Consider the following 16,575-nt stretch of genomic DNA (forward strand, 5'->3'; position numbering starts at 1 on the left):
TCAAAGTGGACGATCCGGGTGTCGTTCTATTAGAGGTTTTACGGTAAACTGTTTCAAATTTATAAAATTTAGTGTGCACAAATAAAACGTCGATTCTCATTCTTTTTGATCATCAAAGACAAAAGCCTTCAATTAATTTGAAAAACAAAATTTATAGTAAAAAGTTCGCATTAAAAAATTCGCGTTTCAAAAACTTGGTATCTGAAAAGTCATTCGACAAAATTATTAGGACATTGCTATAAAGACCTTTATGATTAAATGGCGATTAAAATAGAAATTTACTGTTCCTAGAACTTGATAGTAGATTTGTTTGACTAGAACAGAAGTTAATCACTGACTAGTGACATGTGTTCTTCAAATGAAGACTTCAATTCAAAGTTGAATTCTCGTGATTTTTAATGAAAGTTTCTAGAAAGCCCTCTGGAAAACCTTCGTTCTCCTCTCTTCCATCCTTCACACATTAAACGATCCACACCAAATGTTTATAATAACAATAATGCATCCCTCATTCTCTCTCCGTTCGTCCGCAACGACCGGAGAGTATGTATGTATGCCGTAGTCTGCCCTACCTGCCACTCTCCTCGATTCCCACGCTCTCTCGTCGTTTAGGATACTCCGCCTAATTCCGTTGCGCTCTCCCGCGCCGCGCGTTCGGGTGGGGGTTCATTTTGGAGGGAAAACGAAGAAGAAAGGCAGTTCACACCACATCATACTTATATCATCTATACGATCTATTGACTGCCAACAATCCGAAATTCTTCTGAGAAGAAGAGGAGGAACTAAATCATAAAGATCTTGAGACATTTATATTATTCACTTTTCTATTCGCAAAATGGTTGCAGCTGGTGCTGGCGGTGGTGTTCATGATGAATTGGCACAATTGAAGTCGTTGAAGGAGAAGAAGGGTGACTTCGAGTCGTCTTGCAAAGAAGTGGATAATGTTGAGAAGAAAACTCAGGTGAGTGTTTTTTATAAAGGTTTTTGTGGGACTGTGGACTCTGAAAGAACAGTACCACACATGACCGCATGATCTCAGTCGGTAGCCACGCACTTTGAACTCAATTATCTCAACTTCTGTGAGAGATATCAAAAACGGTCAAATATAAAAATGTTGGTGATATTATCACAAACATTTTATTAGTTGACGAATTCTTCATATCTTCTGAAGGAGCTGAGATAAATGACCTCAACTTATAAGTATAAAAATGCCTAACCAGAGCAACCAAAAACGATATTATTGAAGTTAGTTGAAAAGTTTTCTGAAACAGACAATTTGTGTTCAGTTTCAGTATTTTTATAAAACTGAAACTTTTTGAAATTTCAATGTCTAGAATATCTCTTAAACGACTATAAACTGATAACTTTTAGAAATTTCTGGAACTAGAAAAATATCATATCATATTTATTTCAAGTCCAAATAATTTTATAGCTTTATCATTTCATGAACTTATCTTCCAAATTTTTTACAATTTCACAGTTTTCATAAAACGGATATTGTTTTGAGAAGTGTCAGTTTGGCGTACGCAAAGTAACAACAATAAATTCTAAACTTTAAATAGATAGGGCCCCTCACCTTTGACCCAATTCAACAAACTTCCTGTAAAAGATTTCAATAAGTGTTATATTGATAACAGAACACTGATATTATGATAAGCATTTTGTTAGTTGACAATTTTTTGGTATCTATGACAGGAACCGAGATAATTAGGAGAAAAAGTGAGAACTGTCATCTTAAACGAGGATGCATTATTATTTTCTTTGAGTCCCAACCTTATACAATATCGATGAAAACCTGAAATATTTTAATCTTATTTCAACAATAGGTATCGTTTTTAATAATCCATGACTCCAATATAGGTGACTAACCGCCGAAAAAGAATACAAAGGATTCAATGTTTATATTAAAGAGGAAGGTATTCAAAAGATTTATATAAACAAATGTGTGACTAATGTTTGACACTCTCTTTCGGACCAACCAGGTGGTCCGGAATGGATTGTGTTACTTCAGCCAAATGGAAGAGGAGTATTGGAAAATAGAGATATTGAAACAGTTTCATTGACTAGGTGGAACAGAAATATTGACTAGGGAAATAAACTGAAACTGAATAGTCCTAGTGATTTTAGATGAACCCAAGGCCGGCCGCGGCCAACCGATATTTCCTAATTTCCTGTATTTCACTTTTTCAAATTTTGCAGATCGAGAAGGATCTACTTGCCGCTGGAAAAGTGAAGGCCAACGCTGACAGGTTCATTTCCGGAGCTGCCCTCGAGAATTCCGATGACGAAAGTGAGAGTGCTGATCGTGACCCGAACATCATTAGAAACAGCAAAAAGGCTCAAAAAGTGGAGCTCAATTTCGAAAATGTTGGAGATATTAAAAATAAGTGGAAGGAGGGAAATGTAGAGACTGCTGAAGCCAAAGAAGCGGCTGAACGGAAGGAGTTGGAGGCGTTGAAGGTGAGTGCTTTTTACGATCTAGCTCATTTTCTGTGAAACATTTCAACGAATAATGAGCTATTAAAATGTTTATCATAATATCAGCGACAATTTATTGGTGAATCCTTTTTTGATATCTTTCACAAGAAACCAGATGAGTTAGCTCTATTGGTTCATAATGTGGATATGTTAGAGGACCATAGCTTCGTCCAGATCCAATATTACAAAAAAACTAAAATGGATATGATAGAGTTCGATAAGTTCTATGAGAAAAAGTTACATACTAACTAGTAAGTAGAGAAGCGTTAAGTTTTTGGTTCGTTTTTTTTAGTATGCTGTTAAAGATTCAAGAACTTTGTTGATTGTGGTTGAGCCGAACAATTTCTTAGACATGTTGAAACAGTAAACTTCAAAATTGTAAGGAGATTTTCTCATTTTGGAATGCATACTTCAATTTTATCGAAATCGTCAATGTCTTTTTCAACCGAAATCATAGATATACAGACTGTGAAACAGATTTTTTTTGTTCTGTGCGAAAGTGCTTGGGATGATAGCCGTTGTTAGACCGCCACAGACCAATCAGGCGGTTTTTTTGTTGAGAATAGGCCTAACGACTAAAAATCCATGAAAATTCTACTGTTACATCATCATTTTTTTCAATTTGGGATGAGTTTCAATTTTTCGTTTTCGGCATAAATTCTACAAATTATTATCTTGCTCCAAGCCAAAAACATGACCAGGTAAATAATCTTTGCAAACAGTAAAACTAACTTTTCTTGACTCCTTTGCAAGATATCAAAAATGTGCCAACTAACAAAATGTTAGTGATATTATGGTAAACAATTTATCAATTGACAACTTTTTGATATCTTTGACAGGAACCGAGATAAATAGGCTCGAAGTTAAAAGTTAAGGCTGTCTTCTGTTACAGGATTTTCGGTGTTGTTGCGGTTCGACAAACCTTACAACTTTTAACAACATTTTACTCATTACGAGATCTGAAAAACCTTCTCAAAATTTAACATTTTCCAGGGCGGAGTCTCCGTGAAGGACCGATTCAAAGAACGCGATGGAACCGACGACCAGGTTGTGGAGCGTAGCTGGAATAAAGATGAGCTTAGCACGTCAGGTACTTTTATCTCTTTTTTTGAATTCAGAATCCTATCATCACTATCGTCTGCGTCTCTTATCACTTTTTGTTATTCTATTTGTCCCAAAAAATACTTCCAATGAAAATTTCTTAAAGTAATACCAGACGATGGCGGTGATGCGATTCGAGCGCTTCTCAAGTGTGTGAGAAAAACTTATATCACAACGAAGACTTGGAAGCCAAGAGGTGTTTTAGAATCTTTTCGAAAAAAAAATTGAATATGCTCATTTTCAGCTGCCGCCGAGGCTCGCAAATCCTTCATGGCTGGAAGTGCCTATGATGCAGCGAATCCAGTCGAGAAAACCGTCAAAGATCTGGATGAGCTCAAGTTCTCTCAACTTAAAGGATTCAAGGATCGATTCGAGAAAGGAGAAGAGGGTGTGGAGATTCAGAAGACGCAAGTGGATTTGGGAGAAGGCGTTCAGTTGGGAAATATCAAGGCAACGTTCGAGAAAGGAGTTGTGGATGAATCGGAGATGACAGCAGAGGAGAGGGCTGATCTGAAGAAGAGAGAGATTGAAGCAGAGTTCCAGAGATATAAATTGGCACGGAAATCGGCGAAGGCACAAGAAGAGGAAGAGGGAGCGGCCGGAGTGGAGAAGGCGTATAATCCAGCTGAGGTGGAGGTTAAGGTAAGGATATTGAACTTCTTTGATATGCGACTGCGTAGATCAGAAGTAGTCAAGGACTTCCTAATGACTGGTTTGACATCTTCTTGTACAGATGATAGATCGTAAAATTAAAATTATACATTTGTTCCTTAAAATACGTTTAAAGCAATACTGTGAAGATTTTTTGCTTGATTGACATTGTATATTCTGGTTCTGAAACTTCTGATTTCAAATTGACCCATCAAAAACCCTTCATCATATTAAAATAAGCTCAAGTGGTTAACTAAAAAACTTCTAAACATTAAAAAAAACATTTGTTTTTGCGTTTTTGTCGGTTTCATTAATGTAAAAACTCAGAAATTAGTCTGGTAATATTATAACGTCATTCTAAACCAAGTTCGAATTTCCAGATGGCCGGAAAAGCCTTCGAAAAATTCCGTCAAATCGATGCATCTGGAGCCACACCAGTCCTTCCAAACCAAAAGAAATCAACAGAACCATCGAAATGGGATAAGAAGGATGATAAGCCAGTCGCTGAGGTTATCAACAGAAGAACAGTTGAGGATGATGGACCAGAAGAACAAGACGATGACGCGTTTGATGTTAAGAATCTGATGAACAAATTCAAGAATATTGGAGAATCAGGAAATCAAAAGACGCAGACATCGGAGCATCGGGCAGAGTTGGAAGCTTTGAAAACTGCGGCGAAGGATTTTAAAGCCAAGTTTGAGAATAGTGGAGAAGCGGATGCTGATGCGGCTGTTGTTGAAGCCAAGAGACAACAGATGGAAGAGGAATTCGAGGCGTTGAAGAGTGAGTTTTTAAAACATATGTTTGGAATTAAAAATTACTGTTTCGGAATGTTCTGAAAACAATTTAAAAAAACATAATAATAGTATCATCATAACCCATGTTGAACTTTGAGCTCAATTGGATTTCAATATGGGATATTGACAAGATTTTCATCAAATACCTTCGGATTCAAAAAACAAGCAATTAACCATTACTGTCATTCGTATACGTTATTCATGAAACAGAACAAAAAAAACCATTTCCCTGTTTCACTGGTTGCGTCTTATCGCGTTCGGTCACTTTGTTCATTTGAAGCATTTCAAGAATTATATCACATAGAAACTTGCAGTCATTATCAAAGTATACAGAAGTCTCATTCATGATCTCCAAGAAACAGGAATACTATTTTGCAGTGTTTTTTAAGATCGATAGGTTATACATTTTGAGTCAATTTTCTACTGTTTCTTTTTTCGCATTTTTGAAGAACGGTCCTTCACTAGCATGTTCCGTAGATATTTCTATAACATTTTCAATATTCGAATACTGTAAAGAACTATAAAGTTTCACTTCGTTATCAAAATTTATCATTTGCATCCTTCGTCCTATCGAAAAATACAGATTCCAATATTCCACAAAATCATTATGACTATCATGAAACGGAAAACAAAATTTACTACCTCGCTGCATTTGGTAAACATAGATTTTTTGAAGATGATGCACCTATGTTTGCTTGAACTTAAAGATACCCGAAGCTAAGGTTTAAATTTGACAGTCGGTAGAAATAACTTTTTTATTAACTTTCCCCGGTTTCCTCATTTCCACAAATCTACATTCCTTATCATAATCTCAATTCGATCGCTTTTTACAAAGCTACATGTATTTCCAGGAGAACGAGAAGAGGCTCAGAAGCGTCTGGAAGAGGAGCGTCTCGCCGAAGCGGCCGCCTCTCAAGGAAACGAAGCACGCGATGAAGACGTGGCCATCAAAGCAGAGCACGCGTCGAAGATGACCGCTAAATGGGAGAAGATTCAGCAGAAAGAGGCGAAGAAGGCCGAGAAGGGAAAGATGCCAGAGAAGAAGGCTGGAAATGGGGTACGTGGATTTTTTTGGTGATTGGGAGGGTCGGTTATTGCACTTTGGGATATGGTATTTTGGGTTGGTGGCGGTTACTTGTTCCGTATTTTCAAATCATTTTTTTCAAGCGTATTTGAATCCCGAATCTTTATTTTGAAAGTTGGCTTGTTGATGGTAGAAATGTTGATGGTAACGATGTTGATGGTAACGAAAGTATGTATTTTGACATGACGGTGTACAGTAAGCTACGGTACTCCTTCATATACTCAAGTCAAAAATTATGGCCGCGTTATTCATCCTGTAGCGGTACAAACCTTTGATAATTGATTTGTCACTTTCGTCAAAATCGAAATTTTTTGAAAAATTCAAAGTGCAAAGTGTTTTTGAGTTCCAAGTTTTGAATTTTAATTCTTTCGGTCTTACATCAGTTCTCATATTATCACTGAAACTTTTTCAGAGCTAGTCGAAATTGATACTTTTTAAATTTTGAATTTTTGGAAACAACTGAAACTTTAAATGTAAGCATGAAAGTTACCTAGAAAATGAAAATAGTCAAATCCCAAACCCAAAGAATTTGGTACCATTTTATAGTTCTTTTTAACCTCTACCTCCGCCTTATTTGATTTTCCCAAAATATCAATTTTGAGAAAAGTTATGATCCTTTATTTTTCATCTAATTTCAGGCTCCATGATATCCTTGGCACTCTCCACAAAAATTACCCTTGTTGCTTTTCCCCCCTCAATTTTCCTGATCGTATTTAATTCATTTTTTGTTTTGTGTCTGTCCAAAAACTGATTACAATAAATTTGTCTTTTTGATAAGACTCTAGCAAGCAAAAATCCATGCAAAATTTGCCGTGCCCGGAATCTAACTTTCTTTTAAATTTTGAAAAGTTTTTGAAACACTAACCAAAATTAACTGTTTCAGTATTAACATTAACCTTAACCGTTATTTTAACAGTACTGTTTGAGTCCCATTCATCGCTAAGCTCAATTATTTCCGTTCCAATCACATATATCGAAAATCGGTCAACAGATAAAATGTTTCTCGTGATATCACCAATATTTTATCAGTTAACAGATTTTTGATATCTCTAATAGGAATCGAGATAACTGGCCTCAAAACGAATGTGTTACAGTAATCTCTTTAACCTAAAAAAATACTAATGAGTGGCTTTTTCTAACCAACAATTCTTCCAGAGATTCTGCCTCCCACCACCCGACAAATGCTCATTGTGCACCAAGAATGTGTACAGGGCTGAACAATTCCAGTGCTTTGGGTTACTGTACCATGTGAACTGTTTCAGATGTTTTGATTGTAAGCAGGCATTGAGGTGAGTGTGAGTTCAATCGAATGAACATAACGTATGTATTGAAAAAATAAGATAATTTCAAAATAATCATAAATTTGAAACAGTAATTTTTGAAGAATCAGTTGATACAGTTATAAAAGTTTTCGAATTTTTTTGAAAGAGGAACACACTTTAAGGTTTTCAAGCAATTCACATTACTAAGAATGAGTATTTCCAGAATAACATTGACCAATATTACATCAATTTTGACACATTATAATTTCAATTCTTCCAGAGTCGAAAAAGCGCATCGCTGTCAGAAATCTGGAGATCTCTACTGTCGAGTGCACTTCAAATTGATGGAGGAGAACCAGAATCGAAAAATGTTGGCGGTGGAGGAAAATAATAATAACAATGAAGCTCATGTAGAAGATCCTACCCATGAAGAACAAGTTGCTGATATTTGATTCTTTTAAATTTTATGATTTTTGCAATTATTCTTGCTCAATATCTACACACACAACACCTAATTCAGTTGCCATTTCATTTTGCATTTTCCCTTTTTTCACTTATTTTCATGAACAAGAATTTAATAAACTTATTCGATTTTTGAGAAGCCAATAGACCTAAGAAAAGCACTGAACAAAACCCACGAAAAAACAGAGAAATTAAGAAATTATGAAAACAGAAAAAATTTTCAAAAAAAATTGTTGTCAAAAGTTTTCTTGAAGAATTTTCTATGGAATAAAGAACAATTTTTAAAAACAATGGAAATGTCATAGGCTAGATGAAACAGTAAAAATTGTGGACCTTTTTTCAAAACTTGGTCCTCTTTTATGATAATTCCTTTCTGCCTTGGCTATTATCATCAGTATTAACAATGTTCAAATTTATTTCGAGAAAACGAAACAGTAATTTATTCAACTTCTTGATTTTCTACAGTAATACCGTAAATGCTCTAAAAAGTTGTAAGTCAACCCAAACCGTCTACTTTGAGCTCAATTATCTCGCTTCCTGTGAAAGACATCCAATTTTTGTAAACTAATAAAATGTTTATCATAATGTCGCCAATATTTCAACAGTTGACAAATTTTCGATATCTTTCACAGAAATCAGCAAAAATGAGATCAAAGTTAAAAGTTAGAAGTATCATTCATATTGTATCCGATATGTTAATCTTTTCTACTATAAAAATTGACAATTTTTCAACTTATCAACATTAATCAATTGATCATAAGGGCAAGACATTGACCATGACCACGAAAGACTGAATTTTTATTACGGTTTCAAGAACTTTATTTTTTATGAAACATTTTTTCGAGCATTCATCCATTTAACTGCATTTGATAATTTTTAGCTTTAACCAGTTTTAAACTTCGAATTTTTATATGAACTATCCTTTTTTCAAGCTCAAAAATTATTTCTTTTTGAATACAATCATTTTACAAAAAAAGGGGACATAGGGTTATGGACGAAACACTTGAAATCAAACAACCTTTATTGATACATAACCCGTAAAACACGAAAAAATATAAATCACCGAAATTATTTATATCACAGAAGATTCTAGAAGAAGAAGACGGAGAGAACGAATGGAATGAGAGGTATCAGAAAAGCAGACGATTTTGGTGCTTCCGTTGGACGCATCACTCGCTTCTCGATGCGATTTGTGTTGATTTTGGGTGCGAATCCAGTCGGGTGCTCAAACTGAAATATGAAATGATTTAAAATTAATTTCAAAATTATAAAAAATCTAGTTTTCAATTTTTAAAGGAAAAGGTAAAACATTGAATGTTTACAAAATTCTCAGTTCCACCGATTTTAATTTCATATTTTGAGTTCTGATTCTCGTTTTTCAGGTCTTTTCTAATGCTCATTGATTGAACCAATGAAATAGTCTATTAGAGAAATTTCGAAAGATGAGAACCCACATCATTCCCGAAAGTGACTGGATTGATCATCTCGTCCGAGGTGATTGGGAAGGAATGCGAATCACGGTTCAGTTCATGTGCATTGACTTCTGGAAATATTTCAGTTTGAAACAACATCTGTATTACTAACGAGAGACAACATCCTTTCGTTGTCATCTGAACAAACTGAAACTATTATTTTTACGGCAAATAATTTGGAAGGTCCATAAATTTTTTGTGGACATTGGGGTACGCAGCGGTTTAGGGATACAAACTTCTCAATTCGAGGGTACAAAATACCTGATTCGAACTTGAATCACCGAATTGTGGATTTTGTACACCATGACCTAAATTTTCCTTTAAATAGCTTAAATTAGTCAAACAATGGTAAAGAATCCGAATCTCCGGTTTTGTATTCATCGTCTGTTAACTACAAAACCCACCATCCGGCTGAGCTGATCCAGTAGCTGCCATGATATGAAAAGGGCTATTCAGATTCCAAATCAAGCCATTCTTATTATCAATCTGAGGCATTATCTGTTGTGTGAACTCGCAAACTAGCCGAGTGTCAACTACTTCTCCAGACAAATCCGTGAAAAGTTCGGCATGCTCGTCGTCGTTCAGGAAGACACGGTCGTTGGACTTTCCTGGAAGCTTAGATTTGGGGATTTGGAATTTTAGCTCAAGCTAAATTATTTACTGTTTCAACATTTGGTTATCAGTAAGCTTGAATATACGGTTGCAATGGGTACAAAGCCCGGTTTGTTTGAAATTTTGAATTTTTAGCTCAAGCAAAAAATATTTTTCACTGCAAAAGTTTGTCATATTATTGCTACAATATATGGTTGCTATTCGGACACTAATATATACTTCTAAATGTTACTACTTTAAAAACTTTGTTATCACCAAGTTTCATTTTATATACCTTTATTATACGACACATAAACTTCCGGTTCGTAACCAACGAATTCCCCCATATTGCTGATGACACACTCGCTGACCGAATCGTTTCCCTGTAAAATGGTCAATAGTTCATCATGAATTGAAACCGCTAATTGAACTAATTTAATGTTTCGAATTGACTAAATATGTTGTAAAGTACAGTACTTTTGGTTATTCTCTCAAAATGCGGTTAGAGTTAAATTCTCAATTAGGAGCTAAAGTATCTAGGTTCCTGTAATAGATATCAAAAATGTGCCAAACTGATAAAAAATTCATCACAACATCACCAACACTTTGTCAGTCGTGGAATTTTTGATATCCCTTATAGAAACCGAGATAACAGAGCTTTTTAAAAATGCTCACCATAGCCCGATCATGAGAGAACGCAATGGCGACGTATTGTTGTTGTACCGGTGGATAGATGGTCTGCAAAAAAGAAAAATAAATTTGACATCCTTCCAATCAAGGTCATACCGCTGCCACCATTTGAACTTTCATCTGATTTGGACCGATGACGGAAAGGGTCACCCCGATTGTGCAGTCGAGGTTCGGGTCACAACCTCGGGGACGGAAAATGCAGACTTTGGAGGTGCCGCAACCAGTGCTGGAATGCAGGTCATTTAAAAACTGCGGCTTGTTTAACTACCTAGAGTTAAAAATGATCATAAGTTTGAGTTTGAAAGTTTGAGAGGGATCGCTTCATGCTTATGTATGTGTGTGAACTTTGCCTCTCGTGCAGCTACCGTACTCCTTTATTCACTGAGTAGGTCGACAGTCAACGCTTACGACCGCGTGGGGGGGGGGGGGTCTTCAGGCAAAAACACAAAAAAGCGAAACTTTTGATGTTCGGAAAATAATAAAAATTCCAGTTCAAAGTTTTTCCTATGTTCAACTTCAAAAAAGTTCCATTGATGGAAAGGAAACAATTGGGTTTTTATTAGAATGAATCTAAAGCATTTCGAAGTAGAATTATTGATTGTGACAAAAAATATATTTAGAAATTTCTGTTTCCAAATGGTTACAATTAATTCTTCAATTTTATTTGTAATTCAGGATTTTGGACCTCGACAATCAAGTTTCCGATCAATTTGTTAATTTTGGAAGGTGTGAAAGTTACAATTTTTTTTGAAAAATTTTAGTTTTTCAACTTATCTTCCGATTTCAGTACAAAAACGAGTCGAAATGGGTGTCTCTCAAAACCCTGCAAAAAGCGGGAAAACAGTGAATCTTGAGAAAATCTGTGAATGCAAAGTTTCTAGGTCTGTTTTACACCCACCAAAATTTTCACAGTGATCGGAAACTTCAAAGTCGAGCTCCAGACCATTATGGGGTTATTCATATAGCGAAATTATGTATTGAAATGCATTTCGGCGCCCTCGAAATTCAATGCAGGTACGTCGCGAAATGTATTTCAAAGCTTTTCGCGACATAACTGAATATGCATTGAAATACATATCGTGGCGCGATATTTTGTCTGGAAAATGTGATGCACGTTTAAAGATTTGCACGATCCTTCAGAAAGCTTAAAGGTGCATCACATTTTCCAGACAAAATATCGCGACAAAATATCGCGACAAAATATCGCGCCACGATATGTATTTCAATGCATATTCAGTTATGTCGCGAAATGCTGTGAAATACATTTCGCGACGTTCCTGCATTGAATTTCGAGGGCGCCGAAATGCATTTCAATACATAATTTCGCTATATGAATAACCCCATTAAGGAAAATGGCTATAAATTTACTGAAAAATACGTTTTTGGCCGTATCTTATTGGCCGGTACTGTAGGTTTCAGTTTCAAGTTGTTCCTGTGTTAAGCTCACAAAAACTATTCTGTTCGTACGCTGTCTGTCGAAATATTGAATTTTGATAAAAAACTAAAATCGAAATTTTGTCGTGTTGAGTATGATCAAGTTATTTTGTAATGAATCTAATGACTGCAGCACTCGTCTCAAAAATCATTGATTTAGAAATCAAACATTGAGATTTGAACATTTTCTCAACAAAAATGTATTTCAAGAATTTCTGTTCCGAAATGCTGTGAACTAATTCTTTCTTTGAGTCAATTTTATTGAAAAATCATCGTATTTTTTAGGAAACTACCGTACCACCTTTACCTCAACAGTTACGACCGCGTAGCTGAGCCAGCGTTACAGTGCACTTGAACTGGTATCAACTATTGGTCTATTACAAAAACGTTGAGAATATTATGACAAACATTTCATCAGTTGACAAATTTCTGATATCTTTTATAGGTACCGAGATAATTGAGCTCAAAGTGCGAGTAAATGTATGAAGTCGTTCCGTTAGAGCGTTTTTGAAGCAAAACTTTTCAGTTTCAAATAGTTCATAAAATTATAAACAGTTGTTTTCAGAAGCATTGTTCCCAACAGTTTTCTTCTTTTCAGTTTCAAGAAAATTTTAGAAAAAAGGTTGTTTATGGTCCGGAATGATAAATACATTTTGGTTGTTCGTAAATTACAAAACCTGGAATTTGGTAGTTCGATGTTGATACTTCAGATGAATCCCAATCCAACACTGTCATCATTAAAGAAAAAGAAATTTATGCTGATTTTAAAACAGCAATAATTTTTACAGTAACTTACGTATTTACATGGATCCCATTGCTAACAACTACAAGTGCACAAAGGATCAGGACAAACGACCCCATTTTGAAAATCTGAAAGCAGTAATTTCTGAGGAATACCGAAAAAAACCAAAGATTAAGGTAAAGGAACCGAAAGAGACCAATGGAAAGGAACTAAACTTTTTCTCTATCTCTTTTGGTCACTAAAAGAAGAAAAAGAAGACGTCTTATTTTCTCGGGCGGTTCAGTGAATGGTTGACTGAGTGGGTGATAAATTAATGGCTATTAGGAAATGAAGGAAGAGAGAGAGAGAGAGAGAGAGAGAAAGAGAGAGAGAGAGAGAGAGAGAGAGAGAAAGAGAGAGAGAGAGAGAGAGAGAGAGAGAGAGAATCAAAGAAGGGAAGGTTAATGAAATGGACGAGGAAGAAAAGGAATTAGTGAACCTCACTGTAAGAAGAAGGGAATTTCAGAATTCGCTTGAATTCTTTTTTTTTTACTACCGTGTAACTTATGTAAAGTACCGTCTAAAAGGTTGTAAACGATAGGTTTTTTCGACATAACTATTTTTCGAGAGCCGGTATTGCGTCAAAACTTTTACTAGATGTTTCTAAGGATGTTTGACGGAATGTGGCCAAATTTCATACAAAATATGGAAAAATAAATTTTTTACAAAGTAGAAGTATAGAGTAGCGGCTACGTTCAATGTCCTAAATTTGGGTTCCTAGGCCACCAGTTTTTTGTGACCAAGAAAACCATTTTTCCAAAAGCTAGATCAATATAATCAACATCAAATAAACAACAAAAAATTTAGAGAGAAAGTGAAACAGTGATAAAAAATTTTTTTTCTTCAAAATTTACAAAAATAGTAATCACATGAGAAAGGGCAAGACTCTTGGAACCTTTGAGAACACATCTCTGTGACGTCTTCAGAATTTCAGCATTTCAGATAACTGCAGTCAAATTGTAATTTAAATTTTTCCGCTTCCATTGGTTTATAAAATCATATAGAATTTTTGATTACTAAATGCATTTTGGGTCTAAAACCTAGCCATACTGTAAGTCGAATAAAATTTTTCGATTTTTTTAGCTTAATTCATGTTTCAAGTATGTTTCAGAAAAGTCATTTTTTCGTCCGACATGTTTACTCGTTTGATAGTATTTGAATTGGAAAACTCTGGAATTTGCCATTAAATTTGTCAGTATCAGCTCAGTGATAACAAAGTTTTGAAGCTGTAAAAAAATTGCTCATTTTCCTCTTGGGTTAGATTTCCAAATTTTCAGAAAAAGATAGTTCGTAAAATAGAGAGACAAGCGAAAATCGAGGTAAATAAGCAGAAGTTGAGATAAATTTTAAAAAAAAGAGCAATTCAATTTATTGAATTTCAAACTCAAAGTTTACGACAGAGAATTTAGAATTTACGAAAAAAACATATTAAACGTTAACCCTACCGTCTTAGCAAAACCCTTGCTTCTAACAAAAAACATGACCCAAATGAAACAGTAACTAATTTTTTAAATTTTTTCGAAATTACACTAGCACCCAACAACTGTTTGTTGCTCACCACCTTGACCAACATGAGGACAAATGAAGATAGCTAGTAGAAGTAGCACATATTTCCAGGAGACCGAGAGAAAAGCAAAATGTGTAATGATTCCTGGCAAAAACGAAACAATTCCCCGATTTTCCTCAGTATTCTCTCCAGCAATGTTACGGAGATCTTGACGCCTTGTGTTTGGTGTCTTTTTTATTGATTTTTCTAGAATTTTCTGTAACTTATTCACTATCAGTGACTTTTGGGATCCAAAACATACTTTTAATGTAAAAAATGTGAGAAGAACCCAAAATATGTTCAGCTAAGAGAATCGTAAGTTTCTAATTTTTTCGAAAGTTTCAGAAAATTTTAATTTCAGGACTTCCAAGGAAACCCGAACGGAAGCTTTACGGCGATCCACCAACATATGTAAGTTTCGCTGCTTTTTAATTAAAGTTGTGGCGGGACTTCAAAAAATGAAAAATTTTTGGACTATGAGATCTCTTTAAGAGGTTCCCAAATAAAGTTTTCTAGTTAGTTCAATTAAAAACAAATACTGGATTTCAGAAAAAAAAAATGAAAAAGGATGAACATCGTCACCAAAAAATGGAGAATATTGTTTGGGACCTGCTACGTCTATTTTTAAAACTTGTTAAAATTTTCTTTAATAAATTATCTTATTTTTGTTTCGATATCTAAGAAACTATATAATTTTTCAAAAAATCGACTTTAATGATATCGATATCGTGGAACAGAAAAGAAAGTTTAAAGGTACACAACGGAACTTTTTTGGATGAATAAGCTCATACCATCTTAAGTTCTTAGAACTCCAATTTGTTTACAAATTGTGGCTTAAACATTGGAGGTACCAATTGAACTGCAAGACCTCAACCAGCTGCTACACAGTCGACATTTTGAGCTCATTTATCTCGCTTCTTATAGAAGATATCGAAAATCTGTCAACTGATAAAAATTTTGTCATAATATTTTCTACACATTATCAGTTGACTAATATTTGATATCTTTTAAAGGAACCCTGATAATTGAGCACAAAATTCAAGACGACATTTCTCGAAAAAGTATAGTGGAAAGCGTCAATTTGATTGAAAATTGGAATGGCCTAACTCCCACAAACTGGTTTCCTAGGCCACCTATGAGAATTGTGAGTTTGTGGCCTAGAAAATCGTCATCGTTTTAATTAATGTTTGAAGGACACTTAACACAAAAAATGTAGAAAATGTGATTTTTCAAAAAAAAAATCCAAAAAAAAAGTTTTTTTTTCAAAATTTCTAAAAATAGGAATCATATGAAAAGTGCAAGCATCTTGACGTCGTCAGAATTTCAGAATTTTTTAGTACGATTCCTAAGGAGGAGAAAATTGAAAAACAATTTTCCTCAAAAAAAAAGGCGGTTACGACGTCTTCTGAATGAACAAGAACGTCTTCTTTCCCTCTTCTAGTGACCTCCAATTTCGTTTCACCCCCTATTTTTTGGTCTCGTGTCCCTCCTTTAAGTACAGTAACCTTGAAAAAGCCTACGAAATTGTAAATAGAATCGAATTAAACGGAGAAGAAGACGTCAACCCTTGTGGTCAGAAGACGTCAACCACAAGGGTTGACGTCTTCTGAAATTTCCAATTCGACAAAAAATTTAAGTCAGATTGAAAATATTTTAAGTCATCTAATCTACTCTGAGTGGATGATTATTTGGGGGAAATTTGAAAAATAAAAGTTTTTCGAATTTTTTTTCAAAATCAGAAAAAAAAGATAAGAAGATGGGTTTGATCTGAATCGAATCGGAAAATCGAATCAAGAATCACGAGAAACAGAAAAACGAAAAAAGAGAAAAAAATCACTGTGATAAAGTGATAAAACCGGGTCGCCACGCCCTTGGATAGGTAGATCAATGGGATTCAGAAGACGACGTCGTGACGTCATCTAGAATGAACAATTGGAATTTTTGTTGGTTTTGAAATTTCAAAATTAAAAAAAAGATTAGAAAATTTTTGAAGAAGTTTCAGAAAAGTTGAAAAAAATCCATGATATTTTTTTGATTTCTCGAAAAAGTTGAATTTTTTGAATTTGAAGATTTTCAAAATCGAAAAATATTTTCTGAAAAAAAATTGAACGCATTAAATATTTGAAAAATATCGGTATTTCAACAGAATTTCGAAACAGAGAATTTTAGAAAAATACAGAAATACAGAAATTCAAGGAAAAATACTAACTTCTGGGAATCCGGAAATTT

At 34.7% G+C, this 16,575-nt stretch overlaps 2 protein-coding genes across 2 annotated transcripts; one reads left to right on the plus strand and one right to left on the minus strand.

Moving 5' to 3' along the window:
* Positions 1-832: 832 nt before the first annotated feature.
* On the plus strand, positions 833-7,822 carry Cbr-tag-273 (the record flags this gene model as incomplete). Its single annotated transcript, XM_002632606.1, has 8 exons — positions 833-958; positions 2,197-2,457; positions 3,469-3,565; positions 3,821-4,218; positions 4,608-5,010; positions 5,876-6,081; positions 7,264-7,397; positions 7,651-7,822. The coding sequence occupies 8 exons, from the start codon at positions 833-835 to the stop codon at positions 7,820-7,822; spliced, it is 1,797 nt and encodes a 598-aa protein (XP_002632652.1).
* A 1,099-nt stretch (positions 7,823-8,921) lies between these two features.
* Positions 8,922-12,880, minus strand: CBG21575 (the record flags this gene model as incomplete). Its single annotated transcript, XM_002632607.1, has 7 exons — positions 8,922-9,062; positions 9,287-9,375; positions 9,709-9,912; positions 10,191-10,278; positions 10,571-10,633; positions 10,682-10,811; positions 12,816-12,880. The coding sequence occupies 7 exons, from the start codon at positions 12,878-12,880 to the stop codon at positions 8,922-8,924; spliced, it is 780 nt and encodes a 259-aa protein (XP_002632653.1).
* Positions 12,881-16,575: the final 3,695 nt, after the last annotated feature.

The sequence above is a fragment of the Caenorhabditis briggsae genome (genome assembly GCF_000004555.2).
Source record: "Caenorhabditis briggsae complete genome, chrIV, whole genome shotgun sequence".
Taxonomy (NCBI): domain Eukaryota; kingdom Metazoa; phylum Nematoda; class Chromadorea; order Rhabditida; family Rhabditidae; genus Caenorhabditis; species Caenorhabditis briggsae.